This window comes from Oryzias latipes, chromosome 1 (assembly GCF_002234675.1).
Source record: "Oryzias latipes chromosome 1, ASM223467v1".
NCBI classification, from domain to species: Eukaryota; Metazoa; Chordata; class Actinopteri; order Beloniformes; family Adrianichthyidae; genus Oryzias; species Oryzias latipes.
In genome coordinates, this window is record NC_019859.2 from 20,711,243 (window position 1) to 20,737,394 (window position 26,152).

General features: G+C 42.2%; 1 protein-coding gene across 10 annotated transcripts in view; it reads left to right on the plus strand.

The window, feature by feature from the left end:
• sorbs2 (sorbin and SH3 domain containing 2) overlaps window positions 1–25,121 on the plus strand; it is a 45,748-nt gene extending 20,627 nt beyond the window's left edge. For 3 of the 10 annotated variants that reach the window (XM_023958059.1, XM_023958063.1, XM_023958067.1), the window contains 22 exons: window positions 256–382; window positions 1,237–1,412; window positions 2,307–2,373; window positions 2,865–2,915; window positions 3,008–3,221; window positions 4,080–4,194; window positions 5,575–5,646; window positions 6,974–7,030; window positions 8,252–8,301; window positions 9,939–10,114; window positions 10,422–12,251; window positions 13,984–14,063; window positions 14,213–14,310; window positions 14,675–14,789; window positions 14,929–15,057; window positions 15,669–15,863; window positions 16,034–17,056; window positions 17,684–18,157; window positions 18,412–18,495; window positions 18,740–18,777; window positions 18,934–19,040; window positions 23,391–25,121. In XM_023958059.1, the coding sequence (XP_023813827.1) occupies window positions 256–382; window positions 1,237–1,412; window positions 2,307–2,373; window positions 2,865–2,915; window positions 3,008–3,221; window positions 4,080–4,194; window positions 5,575–5,646; window positions 6,974–7,030; window positions 8,252–8,301; window positions 9,939–10,114; window positions 10,422–12,251; window positions 13,984–14,063; window positions 14,213–14,310; window positions 14,675–14,789; window positions 14,929–15,057; window positions 15,669–15,863; window positions 16,034–17,056; window positions 17,684–18,157; window positions 18,412–18,495; window positions 18,740–18,777; window positions 18,934–19,040; window positions 23,391–23,452 (5,340 nt within the window). In that variant the 3' untranslated portion in view covers window positions 23,453–25,121. The remainder of the gene's footprint in view (window positions 1–255; window positions 383–1,236; window positions 1,413–2,306; window positions 2,374–2,864; window positions 2,916–3,007; window positions 3,222–4,079; window positions 4,195–5,574; window positions 5,647–6,973; window positions 7,031–8,251; window positions 8,302–9,938; window positions 10,115–10,421; window positions 12,252–13,983; window positions 14,064–14,212; window positions 14,311–14,674; window positions 14,790–14,928; window positions 15,058–15,668; window positions 15,864–16,033; window positions 17,057–17,683; window positions 18,158–18,411; window positions 18,496–18,739; window positions 18,778–18,933; window positions 19,041–23,390) is intronic. The other 7 variants (XM_023958051.1, XM_023958054.1, XM_023958055.1 and 4 more) reach the window with 7 other exon arrangements.
• The last annotated feature ends 1,031 nt before the right edge of the window (window positions 25,122–26,152 follow it).

Consider the following 26,152-nt stretch of genomic DNA (forward strand, 5'->3'; position numbering starts at 1 on the left):
TAATGTGATTAGCTAGTTTCCCTTAACCTCACTAACCGTTCTTAACTCCTAAATCAGTATTTTTGAAATAACAAGAGATGCAGATATGGTAAATGTGGAACTGTTTCTGCTTCCTGCTCTGTTTGGCTGCTTTAAGAATGTTTTAGTGGTTATAAAGTCTATCTCTCAACTGTTCGGGTACTAAATCAGCAACATTTTTTTCTGTGCATCTTATGAAACCGTTAGTTATTATTGTTGTGTACGGGTCATTCGCAGGGCCAAGTCCTCTCTCATGCCATGAATGGAAGCGCTGGCCCTCCGCAGAGACCCATGTCCCCCCCGTCATATCCTCCACCCCCCGCCTCACTCCACATTGGGCTCCAGAGGCAAAGCAGAAGTTCAGGTGAGTTATGTCATTTATTTAAGCTTAATATATATATATATTTACTTTTATCTGTTGATTTAAGGCAGGGGTCTGCAACCTTTAATGCTAAAAGAGCCATTTGGTCCAGTTTTTTACTGACCAAAACCCAACTACAGCTGCTAAGTCCCACTTTGCCGTTTGGAAAAATACACTTGTTTATGTTTGTGGCCATTAATATTACTTACAAAATAATTGAATTAAAACGGTGTTCTATTTTCCTATATGTTGAACAATCTGAATGTATTTTTCCTTTAGACACCAGCTCCCTTTATTTTTTCAAAGCATTTGCATTTTTCTTTAAAGAAAAAGAGCCAGAGTTGAGGGATAAAAGAGGCCTTGGAACCAAAGCCTGCAGACCCCTGATCTAAGGGATCTCAAGGAAGTTGCAGCACTTGACTGCTTAACTGCTTTCTTATATTTATTTTGGACTTTACAGCTGGTTTATAATAACTGCAGCTATATTTTGTCCATGATCACTAAAAAGAACAATCAAAAAGGTTTGGCCTTTGCTGAATTGCTTAGCATAAGGTGTTTTGATTTAATGTGTGTAAATCAATGAAATATTTCACACAAAAACTCTGAATAATTCTTAATTTTTTTTTCATGAATTAGTTCAGTCAAATCCTAAATCCTTATTGGTAAAATCAACCTCCAGAAAAGGAAATTTCTTAGAGTAATACAGCCATCAGTAAGAATACTAAGACGTTTTATCTTAATCTGACTGGATTAAGATAAGAACAAGCTAAATGCATTGAATACTGGACTAAGTTCTTGACTATAGCAAAGAAAAACGTACCTTCTTTGTATCTTGTTTCCCTTCTTTTTCTCTGCAGAGGGGAGTGAGTCGATCACCAGAGAGTCCGTGGTTTCAGGTCACACCAGCATCAGCAGCACTGTCCCCATTGCTCGCTTCTCAGAGGAAGAGAAGAAGGTGTCGGTCATTAAAGCCCCTCATTACGAAGGCATCGGGCCCGTGGACGACTCGGGCATCCCTATTGCCATTCGCACGGTGAAGTCTCTCTTTAGCCGCTCGGTTTGTGCCTCATGTGTGTCCTTTGTAACTTTTGTGTGGTCCTTGTATGTGATGCACTTACAGAAGAGACATCACTCTCAGCTGCCAGCAGCTTTTGACTCCAAATTAAAAGCTCTCTCTATGTATTTTTTTTTTCCAAGTATTGTCTAGTGAGCTCAGAAAGTCTCTTCCTGTCAAGAGTTTGCAGGGTTGTCTTTGTTAAGACTTTACCAGCTGTCATTTAGAAGCTTCTTGACATTTACATGCTGAACTACAAAATGGGGGGAAGAAAAAAAGAGAAACCGGAAGAATAGAAAGTCAAAATAAGAGTCGGGAAAAGACATAAACAGATGCTCCTTCTTGTAAGCTGACAAGCATTTTTGTGGCCACTGAGTTGGTTGTCATGGTGAACCAGGCAGTAATTAACCCATCTTTCGTCTGTGCCAGTGCTGCGTGCACTGTCGCACGCACTTTTGCCTTCTCTGTGTGAACATGGAAGCCCATGGTTCAGTGTTGGTGGAATAATCAAATAAAAAGCAATAAAAAACATTTCATGCAATTTTAACCCCTTCATGCCTGAATTTATTTAAAAAAATCCTTTAGTGTTCAAAGTCAACTTTATCAAAGTCAACTTTATTGTCAATTCTTCACATAGTGTTCTTTTGTTCAAGGTAATGCTAAATTAATGTGGACTAAATTGTTCGTTGCAAATTAGTGGCAAACAGCGTGAAGGAGTGAAAGTTTAAATGATTTCAAGGTTGAATCAATTCACTGTTAGATTTTGTAACCATTTCTCATTAAAAATGGTTAGTTCTTAGCTGATCTAATGGCTGTGTTTTGATTTTTGGAAACTTTGAGTTTGAAGAACTATTTTTTTTTTTTTTCCTGCAGACGGTGGACAGGCCCAAAGATTGGTACAAAACTATGTTCAAACAGATTCACAAAGTTCACAAAGCAGGTAAGGCTTAACTGCGGCTCCTTCCTGAACCTGAAACGCCGTGGACACAATGATCAATTGGGTTAGGGTCGATTGGTCTCGCATGCATGCAAGTCGCCGGCCTGGTTGTGTCTTTTGTGTCTGTGCGTGTCGGCTCTTGTAAACCCAAACAACGTTGAGCCAGAACTCATTAGAAGTAAAAGTCTGGAGCAGTAAAGTACGAGAGGGAAACCTCTAACAAACCAGGAGCTGTGGGGCTAAGCTGCTCTCATTTTTTGTTGTTTTTTGGGGGGGGGGGCTTGAATAGCTCAGACAGCAGAAGGGCTGATTGTTCTAAACTGTTCAGGCATTTTAGAAAAAACACAAAGGAAATCCAACATAATATCATTAATTATGTGTTGGTGACAATTTCTTCATTTTATGGGCTGACTATGAACACTTGTGCATGGGAGGGGGATTGCATCGCTCAACCAAACTGCTTCCACACTATCCGTGTCTGTGCTCTCCTACAGATGACGACTACTCTGACACATACAATGCAACGTTCGCTCTGATCAACAGCGGTGAGGCCTTCTCTTCCTTTAACAGAGTTTGTGCGTCAGGCATTCATTTCTTCTCAACTCACTTCTGGCCTCCTTTTTGCTGCCATCACCAGACGATATGCGCCTGTCGTCCAACACCACCATGGCCCATCCACCAGCACGGACTCACACCTACAGACCGCTGTCCAAGAGCCCCTCAGACAACAGAGGACAGCTTGGGGCTCGGGAGCCATCACCATCCCCTGTGCCTCCACCGCCTCCACCTATGCCGTCCCTCCTCCAACTGCGGGCCAGAGACAGCGACCGTGAGAAGAATGTACCAGACATGTAAGTTGAAATCACAAAGAACACTTTGGTGTATAAATCAGTCAGAAATGAAAATGCGTTGGTGGCAGCTAACTAATATAATCACAGATTATTGTAGAGTCATTAATATTAACATAATATATTTCCAAATGCCTGGTATTTCTTGCCAAATAATCAGGTGTTAAGGACATATGTGTACAAACAAACAAGTAAAGAAGAATTAATGATAAATTCATTTACATTTTAATTTCATTTTAGTTCAGCCCACTGTTTTTTTTTTCACATTAAAATAATATAAACAGAACATTAGTAGAACATTCTAGCACACTATATGGTCGGTCACATGTCTTTGCTAAACTGTTTCTACACGGACCGGAATTGATGACTTGAACATTTTTTGCTGCCATCATGTGTTTGTTATCTCCTCTGATGCACTTGATTGTTTTTACATTATAATAAAATAGATATACTTATGCCTCAATTGGTATTTTCCAATAGCGATTATAATCGATTTCTTATATTTTGAACTGATTTTATTATTGGTATAGGTTAATTCATTTAATGACTTGCCTCAGAGAGATTGATCTGGTTAAATATATTGATTCATCATATTAGTCATTACATCCTTAATAACTATTGTTGGAAAGACGCCAAGGTTTTGGAACTATTTCACGGTGTTTAATTGAGAAAAAACTGTGATACTGTTGTCAAACTGCCAGCATGCTATTTCTAAACAATAATAAACCACAGTGTGGATTTCAATTGGTAGAAATGACTGAAAAAATTCCTGCAAAGGTGTCTTCTATGTGTGTGTTATGTCTAATGTACCTATGATAAAGCCTATGTCATTTCCTGTTTTTATCATTTCCCCTGCTTCAGGAATGAATGGGGTCCTCCTGACAGAAAAGTGGACACACGGAAGTACAGAGCAGAGCCCAAGAGCATTTTTGAATATGAGCCGGGGAAATCCTCCATTTTGGAGCATGAAAGACCAGTGAGTATGGTTTGGATCCGCTCTGTGAATGGGTTAAAAAACCTATTGCTGGCTTCACATTTGGAAAAATGTTTTCTTAAAGGGATTGGGTGATTAATTTATTTTTGTGTCAGATTAGTTCCAGCTGGTGTTCATTTTGTGTCTTAAACTGCGGTTTCACATACAAAAAACTGCATAAATCAAACTAGAATAAGAAGTACGTTAAAATAATCCAAGGCAGATAGAGATCTGTCAAAAATCAGCAGTTTTTCATGGTTACGGATAATAGTTTTTCTGATGGCTCCCCATCTGTCTGAAGCATCGGGAAGAACTAAAGTAAATGTTTCCTAAGTGTATGACTGTGAACTCTTACGATGGGTGATCGGCAATGCAGAGTGCTGCAGCAAAAAATAAATAAACAGTGAAACAGCCATAAAAACAACATGATGAAGAGGAATGTGGGATGGAGAATTGGTTTAAAAGGTTTCTTCTTTTGGTTAAAGGTTCAACATTTAGTGTGATGTCTGCAAAGAGCACTCTCAGGGCAATAACCCATGAGTCAGTTCCTGACAGAGGCAGGTAAAAAGAGAAAGCCGCAGCCAGCCGGTGTCTGTCCAGTCCCTTCTTCCCCTCGTTCAGTCAAAGATAAAAGGTGTCTCTCTAATGCACCTAGGTAGGTAGTAGTAGTAGGTGAGACTTTTTTTGAACAGGTTTTTAGAGGGTTTTTTTTTATTCAGCACTTCTGTTTTTTGTTGCTCCTTATCCAAGCCTCTATTTTAATAATGAGGTGACTCATGTGTATGGAAGCATAGGACTCTATTTAGCAGGATAAATCTGGAACATGTCTCCCAGTAGCCTTTGACTTGGTATCAAGATATATATTTTCATGCAAGAGTTGGAAAGAGAAACAAGGAAAAATCCCATTTAAGAACAGTAGTATAGAGTAATACAATTAAAGTCATGCCTAAAAAACAAACAAACATAAATGTCTTTGTTGCAGTTTCTAGAGAACATCATCCACTGTCATACGTATTTTTTTTTTACAGTTGTCAGTTTTTTCTTTTTATTTGGATTGTAGGTCTTTAAGAGTTAGTCAACTACTTTTGAAAGGATATCAAATATAAAAATACTCTAAAGGTAAGGTATTGCTGACACTGCTTTATCCTGTTAATCAAATGGAAACCAGCGAACAGCAGTGCTCCGTTGTCTCCACATGAAGCCAAATAGCTCTGCAGCCCCGTTTCTGTTTGAACCAGCCTAAATATCCATAATCCTAGTTCATCTCATGCACATCTCACTTTGCCCATCCTTAACCATGAGATCCATGTCTCTCTTTGTTTGTGACTCCCCTCCACACCTCCTTTTTTCTTCTTCTTCTTCTTATCTGTCATGCTTTCCCAGACCTATGATGACATAGATTTAGAGAACGAGCCTTGGTATAAGTTCTTTTCTGAGTTGGAGTTTGGGCGGCCGGTAAGTCAGGGCTTAGCTGCTTCCTGGACTACGGCTCTGCTGTAGACATAGACTCTTAGAAGGGGTGGGGGCTAGTTTTGTCCTTGTATTTTGGCATGTGGGACTTGGTGCAGTGATGCCCCCCCCTCCATCCACCCCTTACACACACAGACACACTTGCAACAGGTTGTCATATGTGTCTGTGTTGGTTTTGGCTTGGTTTGTTGTTGTTGTTGTTGTTTTTTTGTCTAGCTACTAGCAGGCTCAAAAATATTTATTAAAATAATTTTAAGGGTTTATAAGAAATGTTTACATGTCGTTTAAGGGCAATTTTATTTAAATGCCACATGTCAATGAAATCTGTACAGTCTAGATACTAAATTTGCCATGAAAGTGCATATCATTTATAAAATAACTTTTTTCATGTAAAAAACACTATATATCATTTTCTCAGCATTTTATAATATTCAAGCCTGCTAGTATTTAGGGTTGTTTTTTTCTTTCTTTCTTATTTTTTGTGTGGAGGAATGCTCTGCCTGCTCCAAAGCTAAACACTGCAGCACCCCCTACTGGATGCTGATGTTGACAATGTGCTAGTGGCCAAAGTCGGGGCTTCTGTGCAGCCTCCCATGTGGGGTCAAGTTAGCCCAAACTGGCTGACCCGTGGTGTGGTAAAGCGTCACGAGGACCTGCCTCAGTGTCTGACAGGTTTCTAGCACATGACATCAGGTTTGACCTGCTGTTCCGGGTTCTTGTGGGTGAAAATTCCCGCTGACATGACACGTTGTGAAGTCAAAGCCATGTTCAGCTGGATTGTAGCTTCTACCTGCACACTTAGAATGTGTCCAATCACAGATAAACGCTTCAGTGCAGAGGATTTTCCTGCATGCAAGTGTTTATTGAGGTGATGAGCCACCATGATAGGTGTGTGTAAGTTTAATACAGGAGGAATTCATTTCAATTCACTTTGCTTCTTCTCACATTTTGCACGAGTGTGGTCCATAACTGCATTTTTGTGTTTCTGTGTTGTTGTTTTTTTTTTTTTGGTTTTTTTTTTTCATTGCTTAATACATTCTTTAAAGATGGCAGAAATACTGCACCTCAAATGTTAAAATATCAATCTGAAGGAATATTTCTCAGTTTCCATTTGCTTTGACTGTTGTGAGATAAAAGGGTTTTCTAGATTCTAACTGGTTTCGCTTTTTCCAAATGTTTCTTATGCTTTGGTTTCTCCCCATGATGTCACCACTGCTTCTCGTCCTTCACTTCATCTTCACCCTACTATATTCCTCCTCCTCCTCCTCCTCTCTCCCCCTTCCCTGCTCACTGCTGCTGATTGGGGCTGAAGCCTCCTAAAAAACGGCTGGATTATAATCCAGACATCTCCACTCGCCAACGCATTGAGGTAATGTCACATTCATGATCAGTCACAAAGTGTTCTGAGTTTCTAACATGGAGTAACTCCTGATGTGTTAGAACCTTTCATATTTTTCATTTTAAGAAGTACCATTTCAGTCTTTATTTATTTATTTTACTTAATATACTGCTGTTGGACAAATAACTTTACAATTATATGTAAAGTGGGTGCTATTTCTGAACTATAAACGGTTTTTTTTGCTCCTAAATTTCATCTGAAATCTACGACGGAGTATTAGGGCCACCAAAAAAAAAAAAAAAAGGTCAAATTATGGGTTTTTATCTCGTTAATTTAGGAGATAAAACTCGTAAATTTAGGAGAAAAAACTCGTAAATTTACAATATTTGAAGTCGTAAATTTATGAGAAATAAACTCGTAAATTTAGGATATTAAGTGGAAGTGAGCATGCAGAGCAGCAGGTGAACGCCACGCAGCAACAGAGCAGAACGACTAAACTCAGTTGAACAGGTGATCTGAATGAGCTTGAACGTTCCAAATATCTGGAAGCTCATTTGTTTGATTTACACTTTATTAAAGTTTTATTTATTGATGGTTGGTTTGCAGGATCCCTGCAGCCCGATGAAGCCATCGGTGTCCCTGCAGCTTTCCACTTCAATCCTTTCTTCCTCCATCAAAAACAAGATCTCTACGTTTGTGTGACGCTTCCGTCTGAGGAGGAAGATCACTTTTTTGGCACTTTCAACGTTCTCATTTCTCGTAAATTTACGAGAAAAAAATGTTGTAATTTTACTTTTTTTTTTTTTTGTTGGCCCTAAAACTCCGTCGTAGAAATCTCATCTTCTGCAGTGTGTAATTGTAAGATTGCAGGCCATTGTTGGGATTCTGCAGGTTTAGAAATCTTTTTTTTTTTTACCATTCACCTCCATTCCAGTAGGTCCACGCCAGGTTTTGCAGACATTTACCCGCTCAAGCTGAGCTCATAACGTCTTTTGCAGCATCACCTTTGCCCATCATCCCTCAGAACGACCCCAAAAGAAAAGCCGGCAATATCGCTGGTGCGCCCCAGTGGACTTCGTCTTGGCAGGTGTGCCATGTGGAACCAGCGTCCACTGCACCTTTCGCTGAGGGAGCATTTAGAGTGTGGCACAGCAACAACCGCATGCAGGCTGTGCATTGTGAGCCGCTCTGCCTTCAAGCCTTTGTTCATCTGGAGCTGACTTCTCTCTCCTTTTGTCTGCCCCGTTCCAGACATCCCTCAACATCTCTCCCATTGACAAGGCTTCAGAGAGACCTGCAAGGTAACTGCTGTTTCCTTTCTTTCCCTCTGCATGCTCCCCTCCCCCCAGGCTCCCAGTAGCAGCCCCCCCCCCCCCCCCCTTGTTTTGTTTCAGCACTGTGTCATTAGGTTGCTCCAGTTTACCTTGTGTGTGGTGCAAATATCCGGTGGCTCTTAATGATTATTTGCAAGGACTAGCATTACCCTTTATTTTCCCCCGATTCCTGCCTGCTTTCTCACTAACTAACTGAGCCAGAATAAATTAACCCCCACAAGCCTATTGACTCCACCACTCGGTCCTCGGCCCTCCCACCCCCCTTCTTTCTCCTCTGCTTGCTCTCCTTTTCAGCCCTGGCCTGCTCTTACAGCTGCCTTCTCTATGGTGAACAAAAAGGACCGAATAGAGATGGGATGAATAGGCCGTATAACTCATGTCAGTGACTTCAACTTCTCTGAAAATCCAAAAGCCTATCCCCCCCTTTCCCCTTTTGATCGACTTAAAGTGAAGCATTTACAGCGGCTGTCGACAAAAATTCAACGTAATGGGAGTCTAAGCTTAATTTCCCCAAAGTTGAACAAAGATTAGCAACATTAAACACATTTTTTGGCACATTGTCACAGCCTGTTTGGATTGTGGTTCTTTTTTTTTTTTGCGCATCCACTTGCAAGATAGTAACGGGGGGAAAAAGGCACACGAAACATGCCATTGTCCACAGTGGGACAGCCGACACGTCAGGGATTCCTGAAATCACGCAGTAATACTGCTCCTGCTAGAAGGGTCATCACTCCAGCACCCTCTGCCGGAGGCTGGTGTTAAGGGAATACTGAAAAACAATGTAGAGAGTTAAAGAAATGCTTTAAAAAAATGGTCAAAATCGTCCCAGACATCAACTTTTTTGCATTGTAGCTGATATAAATAAGCTTTTTTTCCATTATATTTTCCTTTTTGATTTGTTTTTAAATTGAATTTAATTAAAATGTGAGGTTGTATTTACCCTTTACTAAAACTTTCTGTGATCAAATGTACTTCTACTTGCATAGGATTTAAACAAGTAGATTAACAACTAACTTAATACTTGATAGAATAAAGTCAAATACAATATAACAAAATAGAACTTTTTTGACACCACAAAGGGGGAATTGCATTGTGACCATAACTCTATCATAAACAGTGGATAGATAATAAATAAATGTAAAAATACACTTTTAAAAAATGATTAATGATAATAATTAGTGTCCATTGTCTATGAGGCGTTGTAGAGACTAATAGCTAACGGGAAAAAGATGTGTGAAAGTGTTCCTTCACCATGAGATCTTATGGTCTCTGACTAAAGAAGTTTCTCAGTGCATCCATGGTCTCATGTGGAGTCTGATGAGGATTGTTCACGATGGATTCTAGTTTCTGTTGGATCCTCTTCCCTCCCACCACAGCCATAGACTGTAGGGGACATCCTAGCATAGCGGGATCTCCGCACAAGTTAGCCGATCCCCTCGTCTGTGCAGGAATTGGGTGCAGATGTAAATGTTTACTTTTTTTCTGGGAAGGCTGTGTGCTCCAAGTCTCTAAAGCATGTAGCCACAAATATTTCGATTCCTTCTATTACCTTGTGACGTTCAGCAGTGGATCGACTGCAGCCGTCATTGATGTTTGTTTTGCAGTGCTTCCAGCGACTACAGGAAGAGGAGGAAGTCAGAGCCATCGAGTTCGCAGGCGAATCCTCAGCCTCAGAGCAGAACTGTAACTTCCCCTAAACCAGAGGATGCATGCAAAGCTGGCAGCAGCCTAAAGAAGCCTGTAATTCGTTCTTCACCATCCTCACCCTCCAGAGCCAAAGGTAGTCTGAAGAATCGAGTTCTTTTTATTGGATCTCTTTGTGTGTTTGTGTCTTCTTCCCTGGTTGTCTCTCCAGACTCGGGTGTTTATTGTCCTTTTTCTACCAGAAATCTAAAACGATTTTCCTTTGTTCTAAGAAAAAATAATGTCTGATCTGATTGTAAGTTCTTCTTCTTTTCCACCCTTTTTTCCTCACCAGTTATTTTCCCTCCTCTCCAGCTCGTCCACCCTGTCGCTCTGTTTTGTTGCTTAACTTGCTTTCCTCCTTCTTCTCTCTCATCACGCTGCTCTTGTTGGACATCTAAAAGGTGGGGACGCATGCAACATGTTTTCCAACAGTCTGACCCCTGCAGGTCTTTATGAGAGCACCTCCCTGCCCCCCATCCCTTCTGGCCCAGATTGTTGCCAAGAGGATGCCAGCCAGGAGGGCAGCTCCTCCTCAAAACAGCCTGCCTGCTGTGCGAACAGCTGGCCGACACAAACCCAGGAAGCTGAGAAGAGGAGCGATGCGGAGAAGGGCCCACCCTCCTCTGGCAAGCTCAAGTCACGAAGCTGTGATGACTTACTAACTGATGGGCATTCTGCCTCTGGGGGGCACAACACGACCCGGTCAGAAAGCGCCGGGTCTCTGGTGTGCGATGGGAACCCTCCATCTGTATCAGCCTCCAGTCATTCACTTCCTCCACTTCACCGCCGACGCGCACATGACTCACCAGGCTTTCTCCAACTGTATCGTAAGATGCATCAGATTGACCGAGCTCAGCTCATCTCCTCCGATGTCATCCGTTCCGTCCGCACTCGTATCCTAGAACTAGAGCGCCAACCTCATCTGCATCGGCATCGCCTTTCCCCTTGGGCACCATCCTGGCGTGTGGAAGTGCCACGGGACACGGTGCCAAATCGAATTTCTGAATACGAACGTCTGATCCAGAAGTCCAAATCCTTGCCCAACTTGGGTGACGGAGAGGTGCCCTCGGGAACCACTACGCCAGGCGGCTCATCATCTCGTGCTAGCAGTGCTGGTGGTGGAACTCCCAGTTTACCAAAACGCCGCTTTTCCATAGAGTCATTACTAGAGGAAGACAACAACGACCTCAGCAGAACTGCTCCACACAGTTTAGATCACCTACATGGACCTCGAAGCCCACCTGAAGGCCAGCCTCGAGTTGGGCCAGAGCCGGGCCGAGGTCAGTCTTTTCCTGCTCCCGCCGTTCCCCAAACCCCTCAAGCCAACCAGGACTTTTCTGACAGCGAACCAGACGCCATTGCATCTGATCTCAGCGATTTCATTCAAGTAGAGGGTTCCTCTTTCTGCAGTGAAAGTGACTTTGATCATTGTTCGCTGACCTCCTCTGAGAGCCAGTACGGCCAGTCAGCCCACCACAGTCAGCACCTGCGTCATCACCACCACCACCACCATCACCACCATTCAGTTCACCAAAGTCTAGGCCAAACCCAGGGCTACCAACATCGCCACCTCATCAGCACCTGCAAAGGTCGCTGTCCGGCCTCATACACCCGTTTCACCACCATGCTTCGTCACGAGCGGGAACAAGCGCGACTGGAGCACCACCGACCCGCACAGCAAAGCCGCAGCGGCCATTCCCGAGTCCAGGACTCACAGTCCCAGCAAGCGATGTCAAAGCTGGCCTTTTTGGTCAGCCCAGTGCCTTTTCGCAGAAAAAAGGGCTCCCCACCTACCTCGAGAAGAAGCGGTGGTGCTGGAGGTCGAGGTAGCAGACCCAAGTCCAAACAGGCCATTTACGAAGCACTAGATGCAGCCTTGAGAGACATCTATGAGCACATTCAAGCAGAACGAGGCCACAGGAGCACCAGGCCGCCGGATGATAGCATCTTGAGAAGGATACTCGCTGAACTGCTGCCAAGCGTGCCTGAGAGAAGCTCCTCCCTGCGGGGAACGAGGGGCTGTTGGCACGGGGGGCACTCCTCTGCGTCCTTGTTCCCAGATGGGAGCCCCACAGGGTTTGCTCCGTGCAGAGCAGAGCCCTCCACACCGAGGCTACAGTCACCTCGGGTCCAGTCACCGATCAGTGCCTGTTATGGACGGCATTCCGAAGCCTCAAACGTGAATGAATACGCAGAGGAGCGGGGCAATGGAAATAGTTTCTGCTGTTCAGGTGGAGATGATACACGTTTCTATTAAACAGCATGCAGACGTACTTATTTATTGTCATCAGTTGTGTCTCATCAAAGACCTTTGGATGCATGTATACATGTGTACATGCATACAATAAGAGAGGAGCACAGGTTAGAGCCCAACTGGTTACGGATGTGTATTTATTCTGGGACATTTTCATTCATAAAGTAGTTGGGCATTAATGCACACTGCCTTTTCTCTTGCAGACAGGTTTACTGTTGTGCTTTCTGCTGGAAGATGAGAAAACACCGTCTTCAGATAAACTTCTTCATATTTTTCTGTCCGTACTATCAGTTTGGCTCTAACACAGCAATGAATCCTCATTTATTTATGGAGACATCATACTATTGCCACCACTTTTTCAAAATTCTGTCTGTTTTTTTAACAGACAGATCCATTACCATGTTAATTCTGTTCATATGTATCAATACTGATTTACAGTAAATTCTCAAATATCCGATTTAGAATTTAACCTGAGATGGAATTTAGTTAATAAAACCAAAACAATCTATAGATATTTCACTTTAAAGTCCCACTCCAATCATCTTTTGATCCATTTTCAAAGCTTTCCCAGTGGCTTTTAACTATGATTATGCCATTTTTAGCCATCTTCAAAAATCTTTTGTCGTTTTCTAGGAAATCGTTTTTGCAGGGATCGTTGGTGCAGAGCAACCATTTAAATTAATAAAATACTCAGAAATGCAATTTTAAGCTGAATTTCCTTTATATATGTCCTCCATCATCACCAAAATGCCACAAGAACATGTTAGAGACACCAAAAACATCATTTTCATCTGAGGGGGTTTTAAAGTGGAGCATTATCTGTCCTGACATTGTGAAAGGCTCCAGGAAAAACAAACAAACAAAAACTAGTATAAAGAGGAAAACCAAACCAGAGTACAATGAGCATATTGTTTTACCTTTAGACAATGTATAAAAAAAGAAATGGTGGAATATTTAAAGATTAATTTGGTTAAAAAAAAAAGTAGTGTGGCTACAATGCAACAGAGGTAAAACAGGAAATGGCAGCAATAATAGTAATATTTAAGAATTTACTGTAAATATTAGTCTGCTTGCAGTTCTGTCTCTTACATCTTTACTTTGCGTACATGACTTATTTTCTCAAATTTGCAGCTTAACAGTCCCTTTGGTTAAATCATTATATATAGACAAAAAGTTCTACCTCTAACTATATTGCATTTTACAGATCAATCAGGTTTCAATTTTTTTAATGGTTTTACAAAGTTCATTTTTTCTTTGCTCTATTAACTTTCAAAAGCTCTTTTTAATCTACTTGTAAAGTTTAAGAGACAGACTTGCTGGTTGGAGTCAATTTTGATGCTTTTATTGATTTTTTATTGGTTACTTTGAAAGATTATTTAGTGTTTTCTTCCAAATCCACTTCTTTCTTTCAGCCATTTGCTTGTACCTTTGTGTTTGTTTTTGTTTTGTTTTTGCCTGTATTCCCCTTGTTTCATTTACTGTTCCAATAAATCTGTGCATGTGCCTGTTTTGTGCCACGTTGTGGAAAAAAGTATCCAGTCTGTGATGGAAATAAAACATTTCTTCCGACCCAAGCTCTTACTCCCTCATTTACCAGTTGGGGTGGCATCACATTATCACTCCGTGCTTCCCAAAATCCCATTTGTGTGTTATTGTCAATAGGAGTTACCGTGGTAACACCTGTCAACTTTTGTTTCTTCTAATCACAGACCAGGATGTCTCAAGAAGTTACTCCACCCTGGATGGACGCCACACTCCTCAGAGCCGAAGGCAGACCCCAGACAGAGAGGTAGAGGGTTTCTGTTATTATCGGCACTATTATCACACCATGACATATATGTAGATAGTAAGTTACAACCATCTGTTTCTCTATTAGAAAGAGGGAATGGGTGAAAACAGTGTGATCCCTGTTTGCTCTCTCTCGTTCTGCTCCTCCAGGTCTCCCATAAACAGATGACACAACTCATTCTCTTCTCTCTCCTCCATCAGAAACAACCTGCAAGAGCCATTTATGATTTTAAGGCACAAACTGCAAAGTAAGTACGGTAAAATGACGAACGAACCCCATTGCACTGTTGCTTTTTTGCTAAATCAGATGCTGCTTCAGGGTCTTTTTTTATCTCATTCTTTGCAGTTTCCATCATTACTTTGGTTAACCCAGTAATTGCATGATAATGCCACACCTTAATGGTTGAAAATCTTTTCTCTTTTATTTTGGATGAAGTCGATTTTTGCATGGCTGGATTTTACTTATTTGCGTTTTCATTCCTGTACACGGGAAGTGCTCCAAAAGTGCCTGTGACTTTTTCCCCATTTCTTGCTCTTCCTGCTGTGTCTGCCATGTGTTACGTTTTAAGAGTGAACACAAAGCTCCCTGCGTTCCTTACATGTCTGTTACAGGGAGTTGTCATTTAAAAAGGGGGACGCAGTGAACATCATTAGGCAAATAGATAACAACTGGTATGAAGGGGAGCACCGAGGACGAGTGGGGATACTGCCTATTTCATACGTAGAGGTGGGTTTGCTTCTTTTAGAAAAACTCTGCATCTGCATTATGTTTATATTATTGGTTCTGTGTTGTTGACTTCATTCTATTTGCTCTTTTGTCACACAAAATCTTCTTTACGACAATTATTTACACACCGATCCTGCAGAAAGTGGCGTCCTCAGAGAAGCAGCAGCCAATCCGTCCGCCGCCTCCTGCACACGTGAGGGAGATCGGAGAGGCAGTGGCCCGCTACAACTTCAATGCTGACACCAATGTGGAGCTGTCATTGAGAAAGGTCAGTTCTTATGGTTTCCTGACTCATCTATTCCTATCTATTCGTGAGGTTTTAGCAAAACGACATGTTTCAAAAATAAAGACTCTCAGAAGCTTGTCCAAGTGTTCTGTTAAGACGTTTCCTAGAGGATGTTATTTGCGTTGTGAGTGCCAGAAATATCAAATCTATTTAAGATATCATTCATAAATTAATTAGAACATTGAGAAAAGAAAAGAAAAGAAAAGAAAAGGATGCTGTCCTCTTGGCGTAATAATCGCTCCTAATCACTAATAGATATATTTGCAATCTGCAGTGTGTACTGTCACAAAAAGTACACGTCATATTGATTTCAATAACTATAAATATTGTCAAATAGAGTTTGAGTCATCAAAAAGTTTGATGTATTGCTTGACAGGGAGTGGGAAGAAGCAAACTAATAAAATCCTCCCCATTTTGTTTTACCTAACTTCTTTTTATATTGTTGCCATAATCCAGTTCTTCAAATCCATATAAATGTATTTAGTGCTTTATTTAACATGAGTGAGAGTTCCTTGTACAAAAGTGCTGTGCTGCATCTAATGTGATGTGGGTGTGTGTGTGTGTGTGTGTGTGTGTGTTGGTGGTGTGTGTAGGGTGAGAGGGTGATTGTGATCAGGCAGGTGGACCAGAATTGGTACGAGGGGAAAATCCCAGACACAACCAAACAGGGTATCTTTCCCATGTCCTACGTTGACCTAGTCAAGCCCTCTCCCTCCAAGAGCTCCGCCCACCATGTGGATCCACACAGTTACCATGGCAGCAGGACACCCAGCTCAACACCTGTCAAGGTGAGGCTGTGAGGGAGTCTTTCACTTTTAACCCTACCAGATATATAACACCATCGCCATCACACTCTGTTATTTCTGACCATTGTTTTGTAAACACAATCAGGAAAATTCTGTGTTCTAGATGCTTTATTTACCATCTGTTCCTTCTTTCCCACTTTACTTTTCTGGAGCCGTTCTATCATTTACCTCCACCTTCCACCACTCATGCCCTGCTCTCCCCCCAACCCCCTTTGAGAAGGCATGACCTGCAGGCTGTCACCAGCGAGTGGCTGGCCCTCACTTTGGATCGGTCAGCTTTCCCTCCGACGCGCTCCCTGACCCCCACCCCTGCCCCCCCTACTCCACCCCCCCTCCCTGCTGATTTCATGCCCGCCATGAAAGCGCACGAGCCAAAGGCAAGCTCGCCTGCTCTGTCACAAAGAGGCTCCGCCCCTTTCTCTTCAGCACTGTCGCCCTTCGCAAACAGACATGCCACAACTATGCTGCCTTTCACCCAACCCGCCCCCCCACCTGCTCCACCACTTCCTTCTCCTGCTCCACCTGTCACTCATTCCTCGTTCACCACTCCTCTGCCAGACTCTTCGTTTCGATCTATCAGGGGCAGAGGGTTTCAAACCTGCGACACTGCCCAAACAGTTTCCATTAGTAAGCCCCAGGTTTCCTCTTCTGTCGCTACCTTGTTTGTGACGCCTCCCACACAACTTCCAGAGCACAAAGCCCCCGCCCATGCAGGCGAGCGCAGCAAAACCCCCGACATTGAGCTGAGGGTAAAAGACCCTTATGACGAGCTGCTTTCCATCATACCGGCTGATTCAAACCCTACAGATGAGGCTTTCAGAACAACCGTGGACTCCCCACTGACCAAGCTAAGCTGGGAATCTCCAAGTAAACAGGGCCAGCAAAAAGAAGCATTCCATCAGGCCGCTCTAAAGACCCAAACAGTCAATGCAACCGACAAGCTAACACCAAATGCTCCGTTAGAGGCACCGGTTTACACGCCTGTGACAGTGAAGCCGAGTCCTTATTTACTCAGAGAGCAGCAGAAAACTCAGAACAAAGACACGGGTGAATGTCCGAGGCCACCACCGGGGGCAGCAGAGGACTGCACTGAGTTGTTTATTGAGGAAGAGGAGGAGGCTAAGATGGACAAAGAGGAGGACACTCCGGTTTTGAATGAGAGGCTCTGTTTCCAGGTAGAGCATGGTGTGAGCTGTGTCAGCTGAACTCTTATAAAACTTTAAAGAGACCTGAAGGGACATTGAGGAGAAGATATTTAAAGTGATTAAAACAAAACTCAAAAAAGGACCGTATGAAAGGATGAGGATATTTGTAGAATAGGCATAACTTTGTCACATTATAAAACCTGCTCAAACCTGCTGACGATAAAAATGCCATTTTGGAAAAAGAGAATATTAGTGACGTAGAAAACACACTGGGCACAAAGTCCTTGCTCTGAGCTCTCAGCAGCAAGGAAGGGAAGGGGGGCGGGGTTTCCCAACGGCAACAGCAGAACCTTTGTCTTAGAAACAAACACAAGTTTAGTGATTTGGCCTAAAAATTGCCTAATCAGAATTACAGTAGACCTAACGATGATCAGAGTGGGTCTATAGCTATCACTATATAAGAATCAAAAATGTTATTAAAATAAGGAGATTTACACGAGTAAATAGTTTTATAAGATGTTACACAAGTGTTGGTTTGAAAGATTGTTCAAGCCGTCCTCCACGTCCTTTCTGAGGTTTATTGAACACAAACGGCGTGATGTTGTCTGATGATGTCATTCAGCTTCAGTATGTTTATGTTTGTGTTTACTCCTGTAGGCTGAAGTCTCTTCTTCCACTCTGACTCAGTTATCTCTCACTGGCCTCCACCCACCTTCCACGCCATCGCCTTTGACCTCCACCCTTCCTCCTATGTGTCCATCATCTTTTCCCCAGGCAGCCCAGCATGAAAGCGGCGTCCTCCTTCCTTCATCCTCCGTCTCCCCTCATCTCCCGCCCCTTCCCCGACTAACAACCTCCCCACTGCCTCCAGTCTGTTGTGCATCTGTCTCTACGCCTCCCCCTCTCATCTCACATTCCTCTGATGTTCTCTCCCAGCCCACACCCTCTCGCCCCTTGAGCTCCTCCTGTGTTCCTTGTCCGGCCTCGTCCTGCCCCGTTTCAGACTCGCAGTTCCTCGCCCACGCCTCATCTCCATGTAAAACTGTCTCACCCCCCCTGTCCACACCCCGCCCTTCTGCCCACACTGTCCAGCATCCAGGACGTAGGTCCCCCAAGGTGAAGGTAAAGCAGGTCTGTGGAGTTGAGGATTAAAAAAAAAAATCACCTAACGAAGAGCTTCTCTAACAGAAATTTAGCCTTATTTTAGTTTCTGAGCCAGAAAGTGAAAGTTGTTAGTGTTTGTAGTCCTGACCAGCAAAGAGTTGCACAGGCATCAGCATGTCCATTGATGTTTAGGGCATGTCAGTAGATGCTCAGCTCAGAATCAAGGATGCTGACTTCTGAAGATGATAGGTCTGTTCCCTTTGGTCTTTCTGCCCGCTAAGCAGGATCCAGTTGTTGGCGGTAAACCTCCTCGTAGCCCCATCTTGTCCCGGAGGTCCTATCTGTCACCAGTTAGAGGTCGCAGGGTAGGGGGGCATGTCTTCACTCAATCCAGCTTCAGTCGCTCTCGTGTCGCTGTGCCAGACTTTAGAAAACACTTTTATTGATGGATCATTTCAAACATCTAGTCTTGTGTTTGAATGCATTCAGTGTGATTTGAGATGGGAAATTTATAAAACTTTAAATGAGTGACAAGTTCATCAAACCTTAGAAAAAACACAAAAAGCATTTTTTTAATTAATTCTTATTGTCTCCATTCTTTTTTCACAGCGGCTAGTGCAGGATGCTCTGCATGGTGGAGGAGATCCGTAAGTAGGATTTTCTGTTTTCCGATTGTCTTCTTTATGCTTTTTGTCTTTGAAATCTTGTCCAATGAAACACGTTTTTATATATTCTGAGGCAGTAGCTCTAAGTGAAACATTTATACCAGTCCAGTGTGAGTCACATCAGCGCTGTTCTCATAGGTATCAGGCTCTGTACAATTACATACCTCACAACGAGGATGAGCTGGAGCTGAGGGAGGGGGACGTCGTCGATGTGATGGAGAAGTGCGATGATGGCTGGTTTGTTGGTAAGATCAAATAACAAATGACAAGAAACTGTGGAAACATCTCTACAGAGAGAATACTTCTGAGGATGAAAAGCAAAACTGTACCTATAAGCAGAGATTTGATTCAATAAAGGATCCTCATAGCCCTAAGATAAAGACAATAAGGATATTTTAATAGGTCAGGGCAGGGGTCGGGAGCTTTTTTGGCCATAAACACCAGATATTTTTAGATGTAATTCCGTGAGAGCCATACAATATTGTAGCGTCCCTTTCCCATACTGAGGCACAGAGATTTACCGTAATTTCCGGACTATAAGCCGCTACTTTTTTCCTGCGCTTACAGCCGTGCGGCTTATTCAGTGACGCGGCTAATTTATGGATTTTATTGGCGGCCGCCGTGTAAGTATTTTCGGACACAGTGAATGGTTTGAATTCTCTATCACCAAACACAAGTCATTTATTTTTCAACACACCTCTAAGCAGCCAAACAGCATGGAATTGACTTCAGGTCTTAGACACTTCAGTCATGGTTCAACAAAACGAAACACGCATGCCCGGCCGCATCCCAGAATCCTTTGGTGCCATTAGACCCAACGTGCACGTGATCGCCGCTACAATATGATGAAGCTTTCTAGTTAAAAGCAATCGTTAAAAGCAGCGTGAAAAAATCCACCATCACCAACGGGTTTGGAAAAGCCGGTCAGCTGCGTGACGGAGAGAACAGCGCATGCTCAGGAGTGAATTTACCTCTGAGTCATAGTGACTCGGCTGGCTGCACGTACATATGTGGGAATAATATCAGCCTTTATTTTGTCGGGACATGACTGGAAACACAAATTGACGTGATCGTTTTAACGGTTATTAAGGACTGAGCGGAGTTTTGCATTGAAACGCTCACAGCCTCCGTGTGAGCTGGAGACTGCGTGTCGTGTGAGCTGCGGGGCCGATGGCAGTCTGAAGGCTCCCACACGTAACAACGCATCCGCCCCTCAAACACAAGATTTACAGTATTAAGTCCGATTGCTCTGCACAGACACGATTTGCTCCGTTCACCGGCGCAATGGGGACGAAGCGCTCCTCCTTGGCCAGAGCTGTCGGAGTAGATAGGAAGGGGAGACAAGGAGCGCGCGGGAGCGCGGAGCACAGAGGTGTCGAGCCATTCTGCAGGCTGCAGCCAGGGCTTACTCGAGGCGTCCGCGGAACAACAGTGTTTGTTGGGGAAGGAAACCTCTGACCCACGCACCGCGAGGATGCGCGCGTATCGCGCTGAGGCGCGCGCTTTTCAGTCGTCGCTGCTTTATTTTACTAGCGTGTTTTTTAACCAGCCCTGTTACTCCCATAACGCTGCCGCGACACAAGCGGAAGGAGAGCTTTACCCGTTCACCCCTCCATCTACTGCTGCTACTTGCTCATTCTTAAACACGTACAACAAAATGGCGAGCAGGGCGTTGGCCCCGCCTTTAGCCCCTAAGACTCATGGGAAATGGGGGATCGCGGATGTAAATTTCCTCATCATAACTGAGGGATGTAATGTTGATTATATGGTTACTGTTTGTAATTTTATGTATGATACCTAGATTGTCAATAAGTTAAAAAAAAAAAAAAAACATAACTGAGGAACTTGTGAACAGAATAAAGGTGCATACTGTTTGGCAGATGTAGATATGCTCAAATACATGAGCCTGAGGCAAAACTGACTCCACCCACTGTGTGTTAATAAATCACACTTGCTCTTTGAGTCAGGACGTGATCCGTCAGGATGACATTGTTGCCTAATTCATGCGGCTTGTACTCCGACGCGGCTTGTGTATGTATAAAATTAGTTAAACACGGGAAAATAGGTGGGTGCGGCTAGTAATCGGGTGCGCTTTGTAGTCCGGAATTTACGGTAACCTCTTTTAAGGTTCTTTATTCTGGTTACTGCAGGCCGTAACCAATGCTGTACAACTTGTTCAGTAACTCCTCAATCTCTCCCACCGAGAGCGCTTCTCCCAACTTTTTATTCCCTAACCCGCACCAGCTATGTGGCCCATAGCTAAACCCCATTGGTCCAAACTCCCCAACGACAGGCTGAGCGACAGAACTGAGAGCCAATCAGCATCTCTGCTTGATGCATTCGTTGAACTCTGGAACTTAGAACGCAACCAAACAGACACCCAGTCCAACTCAGTCCGCTACAACAGCGATCCCCAACCTTTTTCGCACCACAGACCACTTTCATATGCGGCAAAGTTCTCACAGCCTGGCATATTATATGTGGCGGACAAACACTGTAGCAATTTTACTATAAAGGCAGAGACACGTGATAAGACATACTCTGCGCTTTTATTTTGACAGGCAAAACCCGTGCTTAACCCTATTTTGACCAAAGCAGGCAAAGGGGATTGATTCCCATAAGTCCCTGTGCTGCCAGCTCCGACAGGAACCCCTGACTGCAGCCTGAGGAACTCCGACATCAGACCAAACGTGCACATGACCAACACTACAGTACAACAAAATAACACGACCTGCATGAAAACTGTGGTATTTTCTAAACATAACAATAAACACGAATTATGTCATGAGCAACGTCCTCTCTGCCCGTGACACTCTCTGGTCTTTATGTTAACGTTTAAACATTCCTTCAAAATAAGTGCATGAAAAGTCTGACTCACTACGATGCTGAATAGTCCGAATCTCCCGTTGGGATAAATCCATATTTTAAGTAGGACTGCTGATACTGTCTATTAAATGTGATTTCCTTTTTTGGGAGTCGAAGGCTCCTCTTCTGTCTCCTGGCTGGACGATCTCCCCTTGGCAAAGAAACTTTCCAAAGATGTTTGTTTTTTATTCATTTTGCTAGTTCCTGGGTTTTAATTTAGCGGTATCCTATCACGCGACCGCCTGCGTCAAGAGTAACATCGACGGATGGAACAGAGATTCAGGAAATAGTGGTGCAGATTGCTTTTCTCCAAGCACCGCTACTACTGCACGCCCCCCAGGCACTGCATCGCGGTCGAGAAGGACTGGTCTGATGAAAAAAGATTTTTATAATTAAAGATTTGTCTGCGAGCCAGATGTGACCATTAAAAGAACCAGATATGGCTCGCGAGCCATAGGTTCCCGACCCCTGGGTTAGGGTAACAATGACAGTTATAGTAAACAATTTTTACTTACATTTGATTTTTTGACGTGCACATTCACACAAAAGAAACAGACCTGACTACCTGGAAACATCCTGCAAAAACCACAACTGCTTGTTTGTCACATCCAACACTAAATATATGAAACAGACTAATATAAGGCATTTATTTATTTGTCTTTGTTTGTTTGCACAGCACTTATGTTGTTTTATTATTTTTAGGTTTAGTTCATTATTTTTTTGTTTCCGTCGTGAGTCTGTCTTTGCCTGATTGCTTTCACACTGTACTGAACCGCACCAGGGTTCGCTTTGTATGTCACCACCAAACAACATCCACAAGGTCAAGGGAACTTTCACTCTTCCCAGAAAGAGTAACCCAGCTTAAAATCCCCTTGACAATTTTAAAGGCAGTTTAAGAAAAGTGAAAAATTCATCTTCATCATCTCCAGCAAATTGTTCCTACAAGTTATGTTTTAATGGTTATCTATTAGAAAAACAACAACAGATATAAGATAAGATAAGATATTCTTTATTGATCCCACATTGGGGAAATCCAATTGTCACAGCAGTTCCAAAAAGCAGAGAAAAAGTGACAGCAATGTGCAAAAGTGAGGGGTGTTCCAAAATGTGCAAGTATACAAATACAAAAATGTACATGAATATATGAAATATATGAAAATAATGTAAAATGAAAATATTTATGGTTGGTAATGTTTGTATAAACACTGCACATTGATTTTTGCATCTATTCTCTCTAACTGTAACCAAGTTATTTTCAGGGTTTTTTTTATGTGCAGACTTTTTATGTCCGTCACCACTAGATGTCAGTGTTGCTCCACCTATGCTTTACCTTATGAACCAAAACACTATGAATGTTTTTATCCATTTGTACTACTGTATTTGGATTGCTTTTATGTCACATACATAACGAAGTTATTTTTCATAAACAGTACTTTTCATGTACTTTACATACTGATGAAGTTAGAAACAAAATATAAAAAATGTCACAGCTTTTACGTATGTTCAAAGACTTCAAAAATAAATTCTTTAATAGAAAAAAAATGTGTTTTTTCACAAAACCTTCACATTTTAGTATCTGATCAGAAAAAAAAAATCTGATTTATGAATTCTTGTTCTAAATGCTCAGCCTGAAAAAGTTGAAAACCTGTCCATGTGGTTGTTGGTTTTAGTCTGCAGCTCTCCTGCCTCTGACCTTTCTTTTCCTTTTTCTGTCGCATTGTTTGTTAAAGGGACCTCCCGAAGGAGCAAGTTGTTTGGTACCTTTCCAGGAAACTACGTAAAGCAGCTATAATGATGATTCCAGACTCCCTGTGGCCCCGCCCCTTTCTGTGACCCGCTCATCACCGTCAGCACAGCGTCCGTAGAGACCTACAGCACAATGTTGTGTTTGCGTATACTTGTGGCTTCCCACACAGAATCTTTAGCTCCAACTAGCCATCGTTCACAGAAGACTTCAGTTAGATAGTTTCTTTGAGGTATTTCTGCTTTCAATTTTTCTACCACAACGATCTCAAAGAAACATCCTCCAATCATTTTTTTTTCGACATATCATTTTTCACAAGCTCATTTCACTTTGAATTCAGTTGTAAAAATCCAACAGATATGTTTTACAGACAGCAGAATCTCTTCATTGAAGCATCTAGAAGAAGCTGCTCTATTGGGAGGATTATTTCAAACAAGTATCCAATGAAGAGCGCCGCTCTCACTGATGTACTTCCTGTTTGAAACAGAGTCCAGGTATCGCTACATAGAAAACAAGGACAGTTGTTCCTTCTTTTATTAAGGTTGATGCACTTTAACAAACCTGAACACTACGTTTGTTCACATAGGATGACAGATTACTTCCTGACTGCGGGGCTTCAGGGGACGAAATCGGTATTATATTTATTAGATAATGAACTGAGGGTTCATCTGTGTTATGACGTGGTTTTAAGGAGGTTTAAAACCACTGTGCTTTTTTTTTTTAATATATTTTTACATTTCCTGAATTCCATATGAAAGATTATTCCTGTTATAATCGAGCGCCCATTTAGGTTCACATCTCAAGGTGGGATGAAGAGGAAGTCCTGCTGTTTGGTGTTGAATTAATTTAAGAATGTTGCAGGAATCGATAGAAATTTCAAGAAAAACAACAGTTTTTTTTTTTTTTTTTTTAATGGAGTTTTTCTCCTTTTGACCAGTGGTGTCTTGTAACCCTGTGAGAGAATCACATGTGAGTGTTATTTGGAAAAACAAAGTTTTTCACACTAAAACCACTTTTTTTTTTTTGTCATCTCATGTATTTTACAAGTGATGAACACAGTGAAAGAAGACTGTTGTTGAAGCACCTTATGATAGGTTGTCCGTCACGCCACCCCCCTCACCCCATCATTCACTGCATCAGCTGCTGTGAGAACACGTGTGTCTTTGCTGTTTTGTAAACTTTTTTTGTATGAGAGCTATTAAATGGTCAGCATCACCTGGCTTTATAAACTCTGCTTTCTTTTACTCACCCACATCTCATTTCTTCACAAATCATTCAATTTTTTTTTCTTCAATTTTGTTTATTTTTAACCACTTTCCATCATTTTTTTTGTTATTGTTTTCCCTCCTCCTCTAACACAAGTTGCTTTAGCCAGACGGAGTAGAGTCGACCATCGCCGCCTTACACGCCACTCCCTGTAATTATAGCTATGTACGTGTGAACCTCTTGGAAAAATGAAGTTATGCCTATGAGGAGGAGTGCAGAACATGAACCTGTTTGAAAGTGCTGTCAGAACATCAGGTCCTCATACAGCAGGCCTCACATCTGACTTTTATTTAAACATTGATAGAGAATCAAATTTTCTCCTGACAAGTTTCTACATGTAGTAAAAAAAAAAAAAGTCAAAATCTACATTAAGTTTCAGTATTTCTACAATATTGTAGCACTTGTTGATGCTTTTATGCCCCTGTATTGCTAATAAAATCCAACTGGTAGATGTTTTGCTTTTTTTGTTGCAATTTTTTTATTTTATTCAGAATTTTAAAGCATTTACAGGAAATTAAATGTATTTTTGAGTGCTTTATGATGGACTTTTGCATTTTGTAATTAACTTTAAAACTTCAAACCTGCAGAGAGAGGCAGTCATTAGCAAACCTGTTGTAAAGGTAGTCTGACCAGAAAATGACTCATTTAGCGTAAATCCTAACATCATTTGATACGTGTTCTCGTTCATTCAGTACACATTGTGATATTTGTCAGTTTTTCTAGGATTTCCATGTCTGAAGTGCACCTGAGTTCCCTTTCTTTCTGTTTTTAATCAGACTAGGATTTAATCTCCTCACAGTTTTTGAATGAAGCAGATAAGCCGAGCACACAAACTGGTGCAGACCAAAGAACCCGTCTCTGATGAACCCTGACTGGAGGAGCTGGTGATGCAGGTCTACATCTTCAGGCGTCACTCAGTAACAATTTCAAGGCTTTAGTCGATATTTTGTTCTAAAAAAAACTTTTAAACTAAAAAGATTTTTCTTTTCTACTGCTACTTTCCATAAATAATGGCAAATTCGCAAGGGAACAAGGAGAGAAAAGATTTTAACGTGTGAAACCACAGCATAAACCATCAGTCAGGTCTGAGACTGAGTTACTTCAATTGAAAATAATTTTATTTTTGGCTGCTACTGCCATTGAGTTTTTATGAAGAGATTATTGAAACACACATCCCAGGGATGACTGCCTCTCCTGCCTGCTGTGCTGTCAGATTAGGGGCGACCCCCGGAGCTTGTTGGTACAGTCCTACTATGCACCAGCTCATGCACACGAGGCCTATTTGTTGTTTTTATGAAGACTTACACAATTCATACAGAATCCAAGCAAGCCGACAACAAATGATACAGTGATCCTAATGGATCCAATCACCTATTGGATCCTAAATTTAGGCAACGTTTTCGAGAAAATGTCTGAAAATTTGACATTTTTAAAGGAAACTATTCAAAAAAAAGTTTAAAGTTAAAAATTTAGGACAATGGG